The sequence below is a fragment of the Cotesia glomerata genome, linkage group LG3, assembly GCF_020080835.1.
Source record: "Cotesia glomerata isolate CgM1 linkage group LG3, MPM_Cglom_v2.3, whole genome shotgun sequence".
NCBI classification, from domain to species: domain Eukaryota; kingdom Metazoa; phylum Arthropoda; class Insecta; order Hymenoptera; family Braconidae; genus Cotesia; species Cotesia glomerata.
In genome coordinates, this window is record NC_058160.1 from 8,382,201 (window position 1) to 8,400,695 (window position 18,495).

An 18,495-nucleotide genomic window follows, 5' to 3' on the forward strand; every position below is an offset into this window, starting at 1 on the left:
TGACACAACATAGAATCTTGTACATAAGACTTTTTTTGTAGACAACATACATTTTTTACCTTATAACTTATATTTCCAAACAACTCAATTAAATTTACGGAAATCATCTAACTTTTTTGTTATATTTTTTTTTGTCACACTTTTGCAGTGATCATTTTAAGAAATTATGTTTGATACGTTGTGTAAAAAGCGAATAATTTGGTAAGCTTGAATTTGTAAAACTTGACTATAAAATTATTATACATTAGAATCGATATCTCGCCAAGTGGCTCGTAAGTATTAACAGCGTACTCGACTGCGTTGAGAATATATCACAACCTTAAGCTTGTATCGCAAATATAAACGTACCAAAATTTCTTATTTCACACCCCATGTGTCAAAAATAACTATTTTCTCGAGGGTAAAAACGAATGAAAGTTTTCATATCTTTAAAATGTATTGTTCAAACAGTGGCCGTTTTCTCTAACCTGTCATGTTCCATGCACTGAAAAAAAAATTAACTTGATTCAAGAGAAAAATTCTTGAACCAAGAATATAATTTTGAAGAGGGTAATTGTCTTGAATCAAGACGAAAAATTCTTGAATCAAGAAAAAGTTTTTAAAATCAAGAATTTTTCTACTCAAATCAGGGATATTAAGTTCTTCAAAATTATATACTTGATTCAAGAACATTTTTTTTCTGTGTAAGATTATTAGTGAAAAGTAACTTATTACTAGATTAAACCATGATACACTAGTCAGTTTCGAAATTGAATATAATCCAACTGATTAATTACTAGATAAAAACTGTGATTCGTTTTTACTAGAGTTATCTTTCTCGCCTGAGCTTAATCTCTCACTAAATATCGCTTAGTTGCTTTAACATTATAATTATCATCTATACACATGATTGTTTTTATTTAGTATCCTTAACTGTTTCATTATTATCGATTCGATGTTAGTCGTTTTAGAGTAGAAATCTGATTGAATTTTGTAGTCAGTCTGGTCTGAAGTAAAACACCTAAAATATATTTTTTTTTTTCATTTTATTTTGAGATTTTTAAAATTTCTTTAACTGAACACATAACACACAGTATATGTCGATAAATCAATAAAAGTAAAAGATAAAAAAAAAAAAATACGGTACTAAAAAATTATTAGGTATGAGAACAATAACCAAAAACATAAAATCAAAATTATGGCAAATAAGGAATGTAAATAAAATGTCCGGCGATGAAAGGAAATGATAAAAATAAAAAAAAAACAGCGAGAGAATTAAGTGGTGATAAAACTGATATAGAAACAAGAGATGATAGAACGTAGACAATAGAAGTGTTACAAAATTCTGGGAGTACGAAGTAGAAAGCGGTATAAAGTGGCGTAAAGAAAAAAATAACGGATTAGCAAAGTGATATACTTAGGATTTTACGATTTTCTACGAAATGTTAATTTTTTTTTTTTTTTTTTCGGTTAAGTCCATCATTTGTACTTTTTAGAACATCTTGTAGTTTTAATTATGTAAATATTTAATAAATTACTTGGTATATTTTTTAACTTTCCGCTAAGAAAATTGAAAATTTTCGAAAATTGGGATGGTAGTGGTTTGACCCCGTTTTCCGAAAATCGAGTTTTCATCAAATCTCGACGTTTTGAGGTCCTAGGAAGCTATAAAGTTATAGATTATTTGTGATGGTTTTTTTAATGAATATAACAATCAATCGATTCAAAAATATTTCCAATCAATTCAGGATTAATTTTTCATTTTAACAGTATTATTGATTTTGAACTATATTCATTATTAATTAATCGCACACTATTTATGAAATAATAAATGGTAAATACCCGTAACAGATGTGAAAAAGTGTTTTCACTGATCGGAATGTTGCGATAAAATTTTATTAAGAAAAAAAAAATATAAATTCAAATTGAATGTGGAAGCCATGGATAGCGACCGATGATGTATAGTACATAATCGGCATAAATTTTTTCAAAGTAGGGTTCTTCGTTTGGATCAATATCGACAGTTATGTATTGTGGTTTTTGATTGATATCTAGAAACGTTAAAATCTACATATTTGATGTATAAAATTACGGGTTAGAATGATCCAGAAAAATATTTACTTTTTTTTGGTTAATATCTTTTAACATAACATACATTTTTAACTTCCCGCTACGAAATCGAAGATTTTCAAAAATCGGGAAGTTACTGTTTTCACCCCGTTTTGCAAAAACCGAGTTTTCATCAGATCTCGACGTTTGAAGGTCACAGGAAGCTTCCCTGACTATCCCCGCGAGGTTGTCACGGTGTCTGTATGTATGTGTGTGTGTATGTGTGTGTGTGTGTGTGTGTGTGTGTGTGTGTGTGTGTGTGTGTGTGTGTGTGTGTGTGTGTGTGTTTTTTATAAATGTACTGCATAGATGTTCTGCATAGATGTTTGGCCTGGATATGTGGCGACTCGTGTGTGTGTGTGTGTGTGTGTGTGTGTGTGTGTGTGTGTGTGTGTGTGTGTGAAAGTATGTGAACCGCTTATAACTTTTTAACGGCTTGACCGATTTCATCGTGGTTGGTGCCATTCGAAAAGGTTCGACTATACTTAGATTTTGAATACAAGTTGGACCGATTCGGACTGATAGATTTTGAGAAATCTTGAAAATACTGCGAAAAAAATTTTTTTCAAATGTGGTTTTTTTGGAATAACTTTTAAACGGCTGGATGGCTCAATTCCAAAAACTAATCAGCTCTTAACCTCAAAAAACCACGTCGATCGCCACCAGTCCGGTCAAAATCGGTTGATTCGTTCGAGAGATATTGTGAACGAAAGAAAACCGAAAAAAGTGTTTTTTCGGAATAACTCCAAAATTTCTAGCGCGATCAATTCAAAATTTAAGATTCTTTGTGAGGCTTGAAAAACTGCGTCGAATGCTGCCAACCGCGTGAAAATCGGTTTATTCATTCAAAAGTTATTGTGGTTTAAAAATTCAAAAAATAGTGTCATCAAATCCCTATCAGACTTTTGAGCTCGAAGAGCTCAAAAGCATAGGAAAACAATCTCTTTGAGCTTGGAGAGCTCAAAATAACCCATAAATTGTATTTTTGAGCTCGAAGAGCTCAAAAACGTCATTGGTGCAATTTTAAGCGCCTAAGTATGGAATTAGCGGGAAGTTGCAGGGATGGCCTTCAGGGTCAACCGTTTTCCTAATTTTTTTTTGTATATAGCTACTAGAAATTTAAATAGCATGCTCTGCGCACGCCTTAACCAATAAAAAATCAAGAATATTTTTTTCAATAACTCGATAAATTCCGATCATTTTGGTTCTAAATATCTCAAACTCAACAATTAATTTTACATAATTACAAATTAATTGAATTTAATTTAGTTGTCAGTTAGATAAAACATACTCATTACAGAAATTTTGTATATAGACTGGAAACTAATTAACAAGTCTCAACTGGCATACAAATAAACGGCATAATTATAAAATAGATACATGACGTTCGCACATATGTATATGTTCATATGTTTGACGCGTTATTTGATTATTTAATATCAAATTAATGATTGACATTTCAATTTAAATATTTGGAATAAAAATGAAATATTTAGCCGCCAATAAGCCCTAAATCATTTTTAACTTCCCGCTAAGAAAATTGAAAATTTTCAAAAATCGGGAAGTTATTGTTTTTACCCCGTTTTTCGAAAATCGAGTTTTCATCAGATCTCGACGTTTTGAGGTCCTAAGAAGCTTCCTGACTATTCCCGCGATGGTGTCTGTGTGTGTGTGTGTGTGTGTGTGTGTGTGTGTGTGTGTGTGTGTGTGTGTGTGTGTGTGTGTGTGTAAACCTCTCATAATTTTTGAACGGCTTGACCGATTTGATCGCGGTTGGTGCCATTCGAAAAGGTTCGACTATACTTAGATTTTGAATACAAGTTGGACCGATAGATGTTGAGAAATCTTGAAAAAACTGCGAAAAAAATTTTTTTTAAATGTGGTTTTTTTTTTAATTACTTTCAAACGGCTTGACCGATCAATTCCAAAAACTAATCAGCTCTTAACATGAAAAAACCACGTCGATCGCCACCAAGCCGGTCAAAATCGGTTGATTCGTTCGTGAGTTATGGTTGACGAAAGAAATCGAAAAAAAGTGTTTTTTTTCGAATTACACCGAAATTTCCGGTCTGATCAATTTGTGTTTTAAAATATATCATAAAATTTGAAAAACTGCGTCGAATGCCGCCAACCACGTGAAAATCAGTACATCCATTCAAAAGTTATTGCGGTTTGAAAATTCAAAAAATAGTGTTTTATTAAACTTTTATCAGACTTTTAAGCTCGGAGAGCTCAAAACTACACGAAAGTTATATTTTTGAGCTCTTCGAGCTCAAAAACGTATATGTGCAATTTCGAGCGCTTAATTACGAAAGTAGCAGGGATGGCCTTCAGGGTCAACCGTTTTCCTAATTTTTTTATTTTTCAAACTTTATTAGCAAGTAGTGAGTTTCACTCCCATCTGAAATTGAAACTACTGTTTTATCAGTATTATGAAAGAATTAATTGAAATCAAAATATTGGAAAATCGAAAATTGTACGAATCAATGGACTTAATACTCATTTGCCGTTTAATATAACATAATATATTATAATGAAAGTTTCATGCCATCTTGGTCAAATGACTAGTGTATCTAATTCAAGCCGAGAGATGGACACTTCCATCTTCCCTATTGGTCGAGAGACATCCTCTCTGTACATAAGTTCGATGGAAATCCATCAAACTTGAATACTAGTAAGGCTGAAAGCTTGTAAAAAGTTTAGGGTAAAAGGGAAGGGATAGTAAGTAAGTATCGAGAGTATAAGAATGGACTGAGAAAGGTGGATGGTGGAAGGGGCCCGGTAGCTTAACTGGTAGAGCTCCTGACATGTTATCAGGGAGATCCAGGTTCGATTCCTGGCTTGGCAACCAACCCCATTTATTTTTTCAAAGTTTGTCTTTACTCTCATTCAAATTTCTTTCATTTCTTTCATTTCAATTAACATCTTTATTACTCGAATAGATACTACAAGCTTCCAGATTTACTAGTATTCAAGTTTGATGGATTTCCATCGAACTTATGTACAGAGAGGATGTCTCTCGACCAATAGGGTAGATGGAAGTGTCCATCTCTTGGCTTGAATTAGATCCACTAGTCATTTGACCAAGATGGCATGAAACTTTCATTATATATATACAATCGGTCATGAAAATATCTTTAATAATAATATTAGAGGCACTAATTAATAATATATTATATTATTCTACTTATTGCTTTGAATTGTGAGTCGTGAAAAAATTATAAAGATTTTCAGAATATCAAGTATGGATTGAATGAAAAATAAAAAAGTTAATATTTCATTGAAGAAATACCCCTCCTGCATTATGTTTATACAGTGAACCATATAAGATAGTGTATATGAATATTAAGAATGAGACTGTAAAATTGATATGTAGGGGAAAAGTACTTTATTTTATCTACATCGGATTTTTTTATATTATAGTGGCTTATAAATCAATTGGGAAGAAATTGATTTTTAAATAATGTCAATTAATTTAATGATTTATGAGTCAATGTGGTTTTTTTCATCCGATTGTCCTGGGAAGAGAGAAATATTTTTTAAATGTATTATGAATAGATATTTGTTTCTTTGGCTCGCATACATCGTAATTTGAACGTTTCGATGAATTTTCAGTATCGTTAAATTCATCTCAATCCATAAGGTATAATTAAAGGTAATGCCTGTAAATAGTAAGCAGTCAATTCTTTTTTGTTTATTAATGAAAATGACAACTTTGCCTAATAACTTTTTGTAGAGATGACATGGAAATAACTCTCAAAAGCCGTTGACAACGAATTTGATGATGAATCCTGACTCATTTACTATGCGTATATATGGTGCATGCATATAATATAACATCAATGTTAAAAAATGTATTGAAATAAGCTTGTTTAATATTCCAACCGATTTTAATTTTGACTTATTAACTTAATAGATTTGATATGTTTCAAAAATATTTTACCTGAACTCCACCGACACCAATGATGAAAAGAAGTTGGACCATAAAAAGTGAGGCCAACAAATTCATAAGCGTTGTCCCCGCTAAACTTCGTAAATCTGAAAACAAGCTGTAAAGTAAATTTAAAGAATTTATATGAGAATTTTCAGCAAAAGTATTAATATTATTTGTTTTATTTAATAAATCATTATCCAATTTTAATCAATATTTTCACATAATAAATTATTTTATGTCAGTAACTTATAATTAAGTTTATTTATTTAGGGAAATTTTTATAAAATTAATATAAATTTTATTTAGTAGGAGAAATAAGAAAGTTTTTTTAATTTTAGACAAATTCTATTTTTATATCAATTTTTTAAATCAATTATACTTCGATCAAGAATTTGCTTCATTCAAAGCAATCAAATTTGTCAAAATTATTGTCTCTTTTTAAGGTCTAAAATTTTAACGAAAAATATTTACAGGGTGTAATTTTTTTAGGCCAAAAATTTTCCTTATTAATATTTAAACTTCAATTTATTGAATAACAATCTAAGGATATCCCAAATGGGCCCCGAACAGATCCCTATCTGGCAAAAAATAGTAAAGATGATTTATTTTTACATCGGGCTTTCCCAACTTGATGTCATTCAGACAAAACTGATGTTTTTATTATTTAATTGAGTTTGGGTTTCCCCAATAAGTTCCCAATTAGGCCCCAGTTGGGAAGAGCTATTGCAAAATCATCGATTTTTTCGTTGGGATATCCCAAAAGGTTTCCAATCGGCTCCCGAATGGGATAGACCTATAGGACTTGCCCCATCAAATCCCAAGCGGGCCCCAATATAAGTACTGGGACAATTTCTAGTCGGGTACGTTAATTATTTTTAATTAATTTATACACTTATGTAATTTTTCAGAAAATACGTAATATAATATAAGATTTTATAAAAAATGTTAAAAAATTGGAAAAAAGAAAAAAAAGTTTTTTACACTGTCGACTGGGCGTGAAATGCGCTATATTATGATTCATAATTGATCTAAAAGTTAGTCTATCGCTTAAATCCGAGTATCTTCTATACGTAGCTGAAATTTTATTAAAATTAGAAGTGTACTTAGTTAAATGCATCGAGAAACAATGATAAAAAAAACTCCATTGATTTACATATTAGTAAAGATTTGTAGCCTTTCTCACCTTTCACATGCTCACACACTGACGGGTATTACTTTGAAAATAATCAGAGTAGCTTCCAAATTCTACTTTATATATTATATAAATTATGTAAATCCTAATACGAGCAAGATTGTCTTTACGCTTTTTCGGCTTAGCAAGTAAGAATCCAATAATAACAATATTCGATAAAAATTTATCATCAATGACTATTTAATCTGAGCTAGTCATATTTCTAGTGGGGCTCATTGTGCATAGGAGAACGTAAATATTGACGACATAGGTATCAGGCATTAATACAAATCAATAACTACAAGTATTAATTATATACAAGCACATGGACGATCATTCCATTCCACTTGTGCAATATCTATATCACTATCGAAAATTACGACCGAGCGTGTAATTGCGGTTCGCCAATCATATGTGTATTATATTGCAAATGAGATGTGATGAGATGAGATGAATATAGGTGAATTGTATACTCGTTTTATTCGAGATTTCCGACTGACAATTGGTGAAATCTAATAATCCTCTACATGCTTCACCAAGCGCTTAATTCATTTTCCACTAATGAATACAATGAGATTTAACTTTTATTGTAGCATATTTCTTTTTTTTAATCAAATAAAAAATACTCATATATTATACAACACTAATACGATGCCATTCAGTTTAATTTTTGTGAAAGATTTAACTGTCAAAAAATTTTCGAAAAAGTGTTTTTAGATTCTTTTACATTTAATAACTCTGTAATCAATGTTTCACATTGTAATGGAGCGATCGTTACCTGTTGAAGGCCCCTTATCTGTACCCATCAGTTAGTTATCGACGGATCATAGACCGCTGGTCATGCCTGAATGTATTTAATGCTTTAGACATGATCAAGCATGACCAGGAGTGATCATATCTGACATCAGGTATGAGCAAACATGAGTAGACATTGCCAAGCCTGAAGATATTTTACACTTCAGGAATGATCAGACACAAACAGGCATAACCATGACTAATTTTAGGCCTGACCATGCATGAACAGGCATGGTCATGTCTGAACATTTTTTCCCGGCAACTTGAAATACTTGAAAATGTATTTATTCGAAAATTATTGAGTTTTTCGAAATAGAATAACCAGAAGTAGTTTAAAACACTTCTTTAAATTTTTTGCAACAATATCTTTTTAAGTTTTTGACTTAGTTTCAACATAACCTTTACTTTAACCCTTCGTTGGTCGCACTTTTTTTAGTTTCTCGCTTGCACTATAGTGAGTCTCTATAGGTTGAGTAGTTGTTAGGCGGCGATTTGCTCATAGCGCGACCAACGAAGGGTTAATACCAAGCTTGCTTCTTGCTTGTCGTTTAATTTCGAAATAATCTCCCCAGTTCATGCTTGGTTAGCAGATTCGGTCTATATCCATAGCTTAAGTGCTTTGGTCAATCCTGTATTAGTGGAATTAGCGCTTATAATCCTACCTAGAATGATTGATTAGAACCATATTTCCATGAAATGTTCTTCTCAATTCAAAACAAAATTCTTTATTTTTATTTGTTTTGTCTATTATAAATTATGACATTCCTAGTTCTTTTTTGTAAAGCGTAATTAATGATTATAATACAGAAATATTTGGTCAGTTTGCAAACTAATTTGCATAATCAGTTTACTATTTTACCTGTCTGTTAGTTGATAAGTTAACTATTTTAGTTAACTGATAAGGTAACTAAGGATACTAAAATTAGTTTACCTGAAAATCCCCTACTCCTTCAGTCTCTTTCCATTTATGTCAAAATTCGTATACTTTCGAAGGTTTTGACGATTTCCGCAGATTCAAAGTGCTTACGTGAAAATATTTATCATTGAATAAACTCTATTTCCGCGAGAATCAGAGGATGCAAAAAATGTCGTACATTTCCATAAAATTTAATTCTATTATATCATCACCTATACAGCGTCAGACTTGATAAAACGTCCATCACACGTGAATTGTGTGGAGATTAAATCATTGTTGCTTGGAGAATTTACTTGTAACTTTTTTGCATTCCATTTTTTTCATTATATTGAAACAAAATTCTTTTTATTCTGGGAAGTTTAATATTCAGAAGCTATTCTTCCATCGTGGATTCGTGAAATAATTCGCCAAATCTCTAAAATATTATTACACACCTTGTTGTCAGAAAAGTCCGCTCTCTGATCATGAACCAACCACTCAAATGCCTTACCTCGTGTATTGACAATAAACTTCACAGTAGATATACGAAACAGCCGAATAAGAATCTTTATTGCTTTCAGTTAACTTCTACAGCGTGACACATTTTCTTGCGAGTATTTGTAATCACAGCCAAGACTTACACATACTTATTAGGTGTTCTTTCTTGAGTTGATTTCAGAGAATTCCCGGGTCAAAAAAAAATCTTAATTTTAATTTAAAACTTAAGTCAAAATCCTCACATTTCAAACTATTTATTTTATTCTACAAATGTAAAATTTTCATAACATTTGACTTATTTTTGACTTTTTAACTTCCCGCTAACAAAATCGAAGATTGAAGATTGAAGATCGAAGATTTGACGACATTAAATTTTTATTGTGCAGATTAAACCGTTGTAGTTTGAATAATAAATAGCAATAGGTTTGGTAGAAAGTAATCCTTTAATTAACAATTATTGTATCAATTATATTAGTTATATGACCGATGATTGATTTTGAGATATTTTTATTGATATAATATACAATACAAAAATAACACAATAATATAAATAAGTATAAATAAATAAAAATGTTTTTCGATTTTTGTCCTTATGGATTTAACTCGTGTTAATCATGGGTATTATTTATTTATTTTTATAGATTTTGATATTGTTCTTTTGATTTATAATAATGCATGAATAATAGCCCCCTCCTCACTCTTGTATTCGGGACTCTGGATGATTCAATTTTTCCAAGTGCTTGAGTAGCAATGCGTTCACAATTTGCATTGTTTTAACGTTAAGAGATTAAATTTTTATATTCAATTAACAAATTACATTCAACACTATAGTTATAGTATTTCTAGAACTAAAATAGAAAAATTTTTTATACTTATTTTTTTTTAAAGTTACATAATGCATGAAAGTTACTGTAGTAACGGTGTTAACTTTGAGTTTTTGAGTACTTTTTCTCGTATTTTTTTTCTGTTTCTTTCAGCGATGATAGACGCCAGTTTGGTTAGTTCGTAACTTTTGTAATGTTAAAGATTCATCACATTTTTTTTTCTTCTATAGTTTACTTAATTTTTTTTCTTACCGTTATGTTCTCTCTCAGTGCTCAGTAGAACTTAACATCATAATAAAATAAACGTAAACATATAAATTTTGTCAAAAAAAATTATACTCTTTTTTGTATATGTAAACACTTCTGTATCTACCAAACATAATAAATAAAAGCGTGTACTAAGACAATATTTATAGTGCATGAGTATCATTAGGATGCTGCAAAAAAACTGAATACTTTTTTTTATGTTTTATGTAGAAATATGTTAGTTTATTATGTTTTTCCTCTCCGAATATCAACTCGATTCAAAGATCTTTAGGAGCTGCTCGAAATTTTTAAGACTTTCTAGTCAAAAAGAGTTAAATTTTTTTGTTTTTAACCATTTTTCCATTATTTTATCTTTTTTTTTTTTTTTTTTTTTAAGAATGATCTAATTTCTTCAACAAAATTGAGCGTGAATTGCGTTAGAATAATAAAGATCTGAATGCAAATATTTTAAAAAGAATCTTGAAGCAGACTTAAAGAAGTCTTATCAACAATTGCTACTGGGATACTTTGGACGTTTTTGAGGTTCTAGCATTTGAGATAACTCCCTTAAAGTAAAGAAAGTGAGCTGGAAAAGTTTGAAAGAAAAAAAAAATTATCAAGTAGATTTGGTATAGTTTACCGAAAAAGTATTTGTTAATTAAAATACAGGAGTAATAATTGCCTTTTTATCTCTTATTCAAGTTTTGTACTTTAGTTACATTATTTAGAATATTAATTTGGAGAAAATTGAAAATTTTCAAACATACGTTGTCTCTGATGCAGAAAACGAAAGAATTGCGAGAAAAAGGATTAAGAAAATTTATTGAAAATAAGTATCTTAATAAATTCTCTTCATTGTTTATAAAATTTCATTTTAATCGGAGATTTTTTTTATAGATACTGATGACAAGAGATTTTAATTAAGCATGCTCTCGTATGAGAGACTGACTTAATTATTCTGACCATGGATCAATTTACGGAATCTAATTTAGAAGTAATTATAAATATGGACTTAGAAGAGTATTTCTTTATAATCAATAAGTTAGATACATAAAAGCGCAATAAAAGATTCTAATTAAGTTGACTCGACGATCGAAGCTCTGAGAATCGTTAAAATTACATTAACTGGTACATAGTGTATTACGAGAATTGAGTTATAGTTCTATTACTGTCGCCGGCATGTCGTTGTATTCTAAATTGCAATAGGGATGTGAGTGCTCGAGAACAAGACTTTTGATTCGATTATCCTACCCCTTCATTCCAGTTACAGTCTGCCAACTATGTCATTCTATCTTTAGTTTTATCGGGAATATGTTTTGCACGGTTTTAACTATTTTTTTGCATCAGTTCCATTTACTACAATATCAAAGAAATCCCTTTAAATCGTAATTTATATTCAAATAAAATTGGAATAAGTCAACGCTGTCATAAAATCATTTTTCCGATAGCTAAAAACGTCATTCATGTGAGAGAATTAATTGTGGGCGAGTATTAAGCTTCAATCTATCATCGAACCGAACATCACTTTGTGCTAGCTTCTATTAGAGATCATCCACGCCTCTATTTTTTTAGTGAATGAAGGATTAAATTTCAGTCAATGTCAATACATAAAAACTGTATTTTTATTGTTTGATGATGCGATAGGACGTTATTCATGATGGGTTTAACTTAGTTGATTATTATGAGTGTGGGGTATTACGATATTTGATCTAACTATATAATAAGATAATAAGATAATAAACTATATTATAAGATAATTAATCCTTAATTCAACATTTTCTATACTAATATTTTCTGAGCAAGTATGTTAATGACATAATGACTAATATGTAATATTTTATAAGATATAAATTGTTGGGATTATGGATATAAGTGACGGTGTATTATTTAAAATGATTGAAGATTTTATTTATTGGAAGATTTTCATTTATTGAAGTAGAGTTTTCGGAACTGTGTCTGAACAACATCAAAGATCGGAGAGAATTAACTGTATTACTACACTGAAAAAAAATTAACTTGATTCAAGAGAAAAATTCTTGAACCAAGAATATAATTTTGAAGAGGGTAACTGTCTTGAATCAAGACGAAAAATTCTTGAATCAAGTAAAATTTCCTTCAGTCAAGAAAAATTTGCTTAAATCAAGAATTTTTCTACTCAAATCGAGAATATTAAGTTCTTCAAAATTATATTCTTGATTTAAAAACATTTTTTTTCTGTGTACAGTTGTCCTTTTACATCTTGTAATATTTAATGTTTGTGCAGTCTACACAATACTCGAATTGTACCTAGTTTTTATGACTGGCAATTCAAGTACTTTCAACTATACTTCGCCGAATAAATAATAAAATAAAACCTTTTTCAAGGGTGAAAATCTGTTCAATAAATGTTACTCAAAAAGAAAAACTTTTACTTTCAGAATAAAACAAACTTAAAATATATAAAATATAATATTAAGGTAGATCGGTCATAAATGCAAAATTTTAAGAAGTTTTCGAAATTTGAAATATGGGTAATGGAATACGCATTGCATGTACTGTTGAAATTTGAAATCAATTGACCATACCAGAAATGAGATAATTGTAATTGAATATGACATTTTAGCACAGACAGTATGGGTGGAGAGTGAGAAAATCACAAATATTAATGGTTATTGCATTGAAAGGATTTTAAGATCGTTTCAAAAAACAGATACCTGTTAGAATAATATACTTAAAATAATCCAAAGAAATTTTAAAAATTTTGATCATGTAGTTTTTTATAAATTGTTAATAAACTGGCTAGTCAAGCAAAAATAACCATTAGTAATAGCGAACAAGAGATAACTCATGAGAAAGGCAGCACTAGCGAGTGAAAAGGAAAGGAATAGTACAAACAATATGTCTCGAGTGAACTACCTTAAAAGAGAATAATTTTTGTAAACGAACTCAATATTTCAACATAAATGAATAACGATAGTAATGATGATGATAATAATTGATTATGGAGATTAGCATGCTGGAGATGATAATAATGGTGTTGACGTTGATGTATGGTGATGATGATAATGACGATGATGACGATCATGATGTATAAGCATGATAATGATAAAGATGATGATGATGCAAACTTTCATTGTTAATAATGAGCAGCATGGCGAAAATGGTGGTGATGATGATGATGATAGCGATATTTCTATTTGAATTCGTTGATATTTTATCTTTGGGTCAATTATTAAGAAATTTTACTATGGAAGTTATTACTGTAAAAGAACAACTTTATAGTAGAAAGCAAGGTGATAAATTAAGAGTCTTAATTGAGCGTTCTGAAGAAACGGGTAGGGGAAGCCAGACGAAGATGCAGATTAAATGAGTACATAAAAAATTGCTGTCAAATTAAAATACCGGTGTTTTCATTACAAGTACTACACGGAGAAAAATTAATTATACTACCTACTATACAAAAATAGTAACTCCTACTATCTAAAATGGTAATAAAATTAATTAGTAACAAAATAATAAGTGGTATCATTGATAATTGTAATAGTTAGTATTAATAATGGTAACGATTACTATCAAAAATAATAATTGTAATTATTATAAATTATAACTGTTACAATCGAAGATGGTAACTGTAACCATCTTAGATTGTAAAAATTCTGAAAGAAAAAACATAATATAAATTTACTTAATTAAATCCTCTATTTACATCTATATTTTAGCTAATGTACATTTTAACTTCCCGCTAAGAAAATCAAAGATTTTCAAAAATCGGGGAGTTATTGGTTTTACCCCGTTTTTCGAAAATCGAGTTTTCATCAGATCTCGACGTTTAAAGGTCCTAGGAAGCTTCCCTGACTACTCCCGCTAGGTTGTCACTATGTCTGTATGTGTGTGTGTGTGTGTGTGTGTGAAAGTATGTGAACCGCTTATAACTTTTGAACGGCTGATTCTGTATGTGTGTGTGTGTGTGTGTGTGTGTGTATGACCCTCGTATAACTTTTGAACGGCTCGACCGATTTCTTCGCGATTAGTGCCATTTGAAAGGGTTTGGCCAAACTTAGATTTTGAGTATAATTTGGACCGATTCGGATCAGTAGATTTTGAGAAATCTTAAAAAAACTAAGAAAAAAAAATTTTTCAAATGTGGTTTTTTTTGGATAACTTTTAAACGGCTCCACCGATCGATTCTAAAAACTAATCAGCTCTAGACGATAAAAAACCACGTTGATCGCCACCAAACTGGTCAAAATCGGTTGATTCGTTCGAGAGATATCGTGAACGAAAGAAAACCGAAAAAGTGTTTTTTCGGGATTACTCCGAAATTTTTTATTCGATTAAAACCTGAAAGTAACTTATGGGGATGATAAAACTGCGTCGAATGTCGCCAACCGCGTGGAAATCGGTTGATCCATTCAAAAGTTATTGCGGTTTCAAAATTCCAAATATAGTGCTTGATGAAACTTCTATCAGACTTTTGAGCTGGGAGAGCTCAAATGCATAGAAATATTATCTCTTTGAACTCAGTGAGCTCAAATTATCACATAAATTATATTTTGAGCTAGAAAATCTCAAAAATGTCATAAGTACAATTTTAAGCGCCCAGGTATGAAATTAGCGGGAAGTTGCAGGGATGGCTTTTAGGGTGAACCGTTTTTCTAATTTTTTTTCTTTGAAATATTAAAATATTTTAAATTCCCTTTAAAATTTTTTTTTGAAAATTTGACTTTTTTGAAGATTAAAATTTTTTTTTTTTTAATTTTAATTTTTTTTTTAATTTGAATTTTATTGAAAATTTTGATTTTTTTTCAAAAATTTGACCTTGAAACTTGTTTTAAACAAATAAAAATTTAAATATAATTTCAATCCGAATTTAATCCCGATTTTTTGTGCACTACAGCTGCTTTTAGTTTATTCAGAAATGCATCCACGGTAACGCAGATTCTTAAATTTTTTAATATTTTTTACTAGCTTAGATAGTAGTTATTATTATTACTGATGGTAACTATAACCATCAGGTTATATTAGGAATTACGATTTTGATAACAGTAGTAACTAATTAAAATAATAACAGTTATTATTACTGATTACCATCATAATAGTAATAGTTACCATCAGGATGGTAAATACCACAATTCAGATGGTTTACTTAATTATTTAAATAATATTTACTACTATCGAATTCAGTTGATAGATTTTAACATAACTAGATAATAAACTCTACTATAAAATTTTCTCTGTGTAGTGTATCAGATTAAATAGAATGAAAAGAATGTTGGTTTAAGTTTAATGTTAACAATCCTGTCTTATTTTTATAATTGCAGACGTTTTCTCAGCTCAAAGTCTTCAGCCTTATTCAACCTGTTTAATTTTTTTTGTCTTTGTTCAATAAAGTTTGAAACTAAAACTCATGTTTCTACAAAATTGTTAAAAATTTATAGAAATAATATTCCAGTGACACTCATAAATTAATATTTATTTTAACAATATCTCTACAATTTCTTGAAAACAAATATGTATAAAATTTGATTTATAATAATAAAGTTCAAAGTTAACAGGTCATGGTCTGTCATTTCTCTATTTCCTAACCATTTCCGGACGGTGCAACTTTTATCTCGTCTGTCTGGGTGCCTGTCGTTCAGAAATAACTGTAACGTCTGAACGTCCTGTTACCGGAGACAAAGTTTTTTAACTCGGAAATTCTGTTGGGCAAGCTCATTTTTAAATAAAATGTAAATGTATGATAAAAATTAGTTATAAAGTAAATATATGCTATAGGAAACAAAATTGAATTTTCAAACTTAAATAGAATATTCAGTTAGGAAATTCTTATAACTTACTTGGCGAAAAAATGATATAATAATTCATCTTTGATTTTTTTTTTATAAAAATTAACTACATAATAAAGCGTGTTAACGAGACTTCTAAAAAATTTTTCCATAAATATATTTTATCAGCCTAATTGATTTAAAAAATATCATTTGCTCAAAAATTTATCGACAAAATATGCCGTCAGATAACTTAATAACTGCACAACATTGTTTGATATTGGTTATTGTCATTCTTGTTACACGGGGTTTTTCTTACGTAATGACGCAAAATTTTTCACTGTGTAGGTAACTTGTCTAAAAACAATAAAATGCTTCGTTGGATAGTAAAATTTTCGAAAAAGGTTGATGATAAGGTCTGGTCACGTTACAGGATGCCTAACGAGCAGAAAACTTGACAGTCGTCGATGCGAAATAGTTGACACTAAATTAAATCGAAAGTTGCGTAGACTGATAAAATTGTATCACTATTCTACGTAAGCGAAAATAAGACCCAATTTGCATAATATATTGTAAAATTTGATATAAGATGACTTTAACTCAAACGTGTATGTATTAAAACAACTTTTTGAGATAAGTAAATTAACCTTTACACTCTTCTATTAAACTTTTATCATCGCAAAATAAAATACCATTCAATTTACTGATATCTATTGATTGAATCATGTCCATGATACGGTTGCATTTTTGAAATTACTTTAAGATCCTTGTCAGCTGAAAGGATCTCTTTACTTAAAGCATTTTTATACTGATAAGAAATCATTTGAGATAAGAGAAAAGTTTGAAAGAAAGGAGAAAAGATTAACTCTGAGCGGAAGTTTATAAATAAATTGAAAAAATAATATGTAGTTAAATGATTTGCTTGTAAGAAAAAAGTAAATTAAATGTTCAAATGGTAAATTAATTTCCTTAAAAAATTTGATTAAAAATTTTTTAATATTTTAAGTGCACTAAAAAAAATTTTTTTTTCCTCCTAGAATACTAAATTTTTTACTCGAGTTTTCTTGATTTAAAAAAATTGGTATTCTTAACTTTAAAATACCACGTTTTATTATAAGGCTAGTTTTTTGACAGTGAGAAAACAGTATTCTTATAGTTAAAAAACTTTCGTATTTTAATCATAAGAATACCAATTTTTTATCCATAAGGAAAAATTTCCTTGGTACACGGAAAAAATGAAACCCGACTGGTTCGTTTTCGGCACCAGACTCAGTCGTGTGCAAGAAAAAATAGAAGAAAAATTAGTTTATACCAGACTGAGTCGTGTGCGCACCCGAATGAGTCTAGAAAAAAAAACTTTTTTTTCAGTGTGAAATTTATAAGTTATTTATTTCTAATTTAATTTTTGTTTTATGGATTATTGAATAATCAGATTTTTATTAAATTGAATTAAATTCATAATTATTACTTTTTATAGTAAAAACTTGAAAAAATATGATCATTGATAATCAATAATTGATAATTATGCAAGAAATCTTAAAGGGGATAGCCACTCTGATGACCGAAAAAATAGAAAATTTTCGGAATTTTTTTGACCGGGAAAACAAAGAAGTTTGGGGATCAAGTTTTTTTTTTCTATTAAATGTACTTTGAAGATTAATATCCTAAATTTTCATTAAGAAATATCAAATCGTTAAAAAATTATTAACATTCTTGTCCAGCCCAAAAATAATTTCTCCCTCTATAGCCACATCGATTTCTCAAATACGGGTCACCGATTTTTTTTATTTTTATTTGAAAAAGAATGGCGACTGATTCAAAATTTTTTCAAATTTTTGGCTGTTTTTATTGCAGATTCAAACAGCCTTAAAAATTTTTTAAATCAAAATTTTTAACATTGGCTACGTAAACCTTAGCTGCTGTAAAGGTGAAGAAAAGAAAAGAACTTTTGAAAATCAGTTAATAATTATTTGAGTTTTCGATGCGATCATAGTTTGAGAAAAGTCGTTTTGAAAAAAACGCGTTCAAAGTTTTTAGTGTACTTTACTTTACGTTATTCTAAATCATGTATCTCATGAAATATTTATACTTAAATTAAATTATTGAGCCCTAGGCCTTATGAGGGTTCATCCTCCTTATCTCCAGTGGTGTCCATGACTTTTTTAATTATTTTATTGACTGTTTCAATCCATTTTTTAGCGGATTCAACATTTTTGTCAAAGCGCTCAGCAAAAATGGTCGGTCTACCTACTCTCACTTACTATAACTCAGAAAATTTTCGAAATTTTGATCTGCAATTT

General features: G+C 29.7%; 1 protein-coding gene across 3 annotated transcripts in view; it reads right to left on the reverse strand.

Annotated features, from left to right (window-relative positions):
• The window catches only part of LOC123261697 (adhesion G protein-coupled receptor L4-like), a 40,009-nt gene that overhangs the window by 10,409 nt on the left and 11,105 nt on the right, over positions 1-18,495 (reverse strand). For 2 of the 3 annotated variants that reach the window (XM_044723460.1, XR_006508732.1), the window contains exon 3: positions 6,032-6,137. In XM_044723460.1, coding sequence (XP_044579395.1) covers positions 6,032-6,137 — 106 coding nt within the window. The remainder of the gene's footprint in view (positions 1-6,031; positions 6,138-18,495) is intronic. The other variant, XM_044723461.1, reaches the window with a different exon arrangement.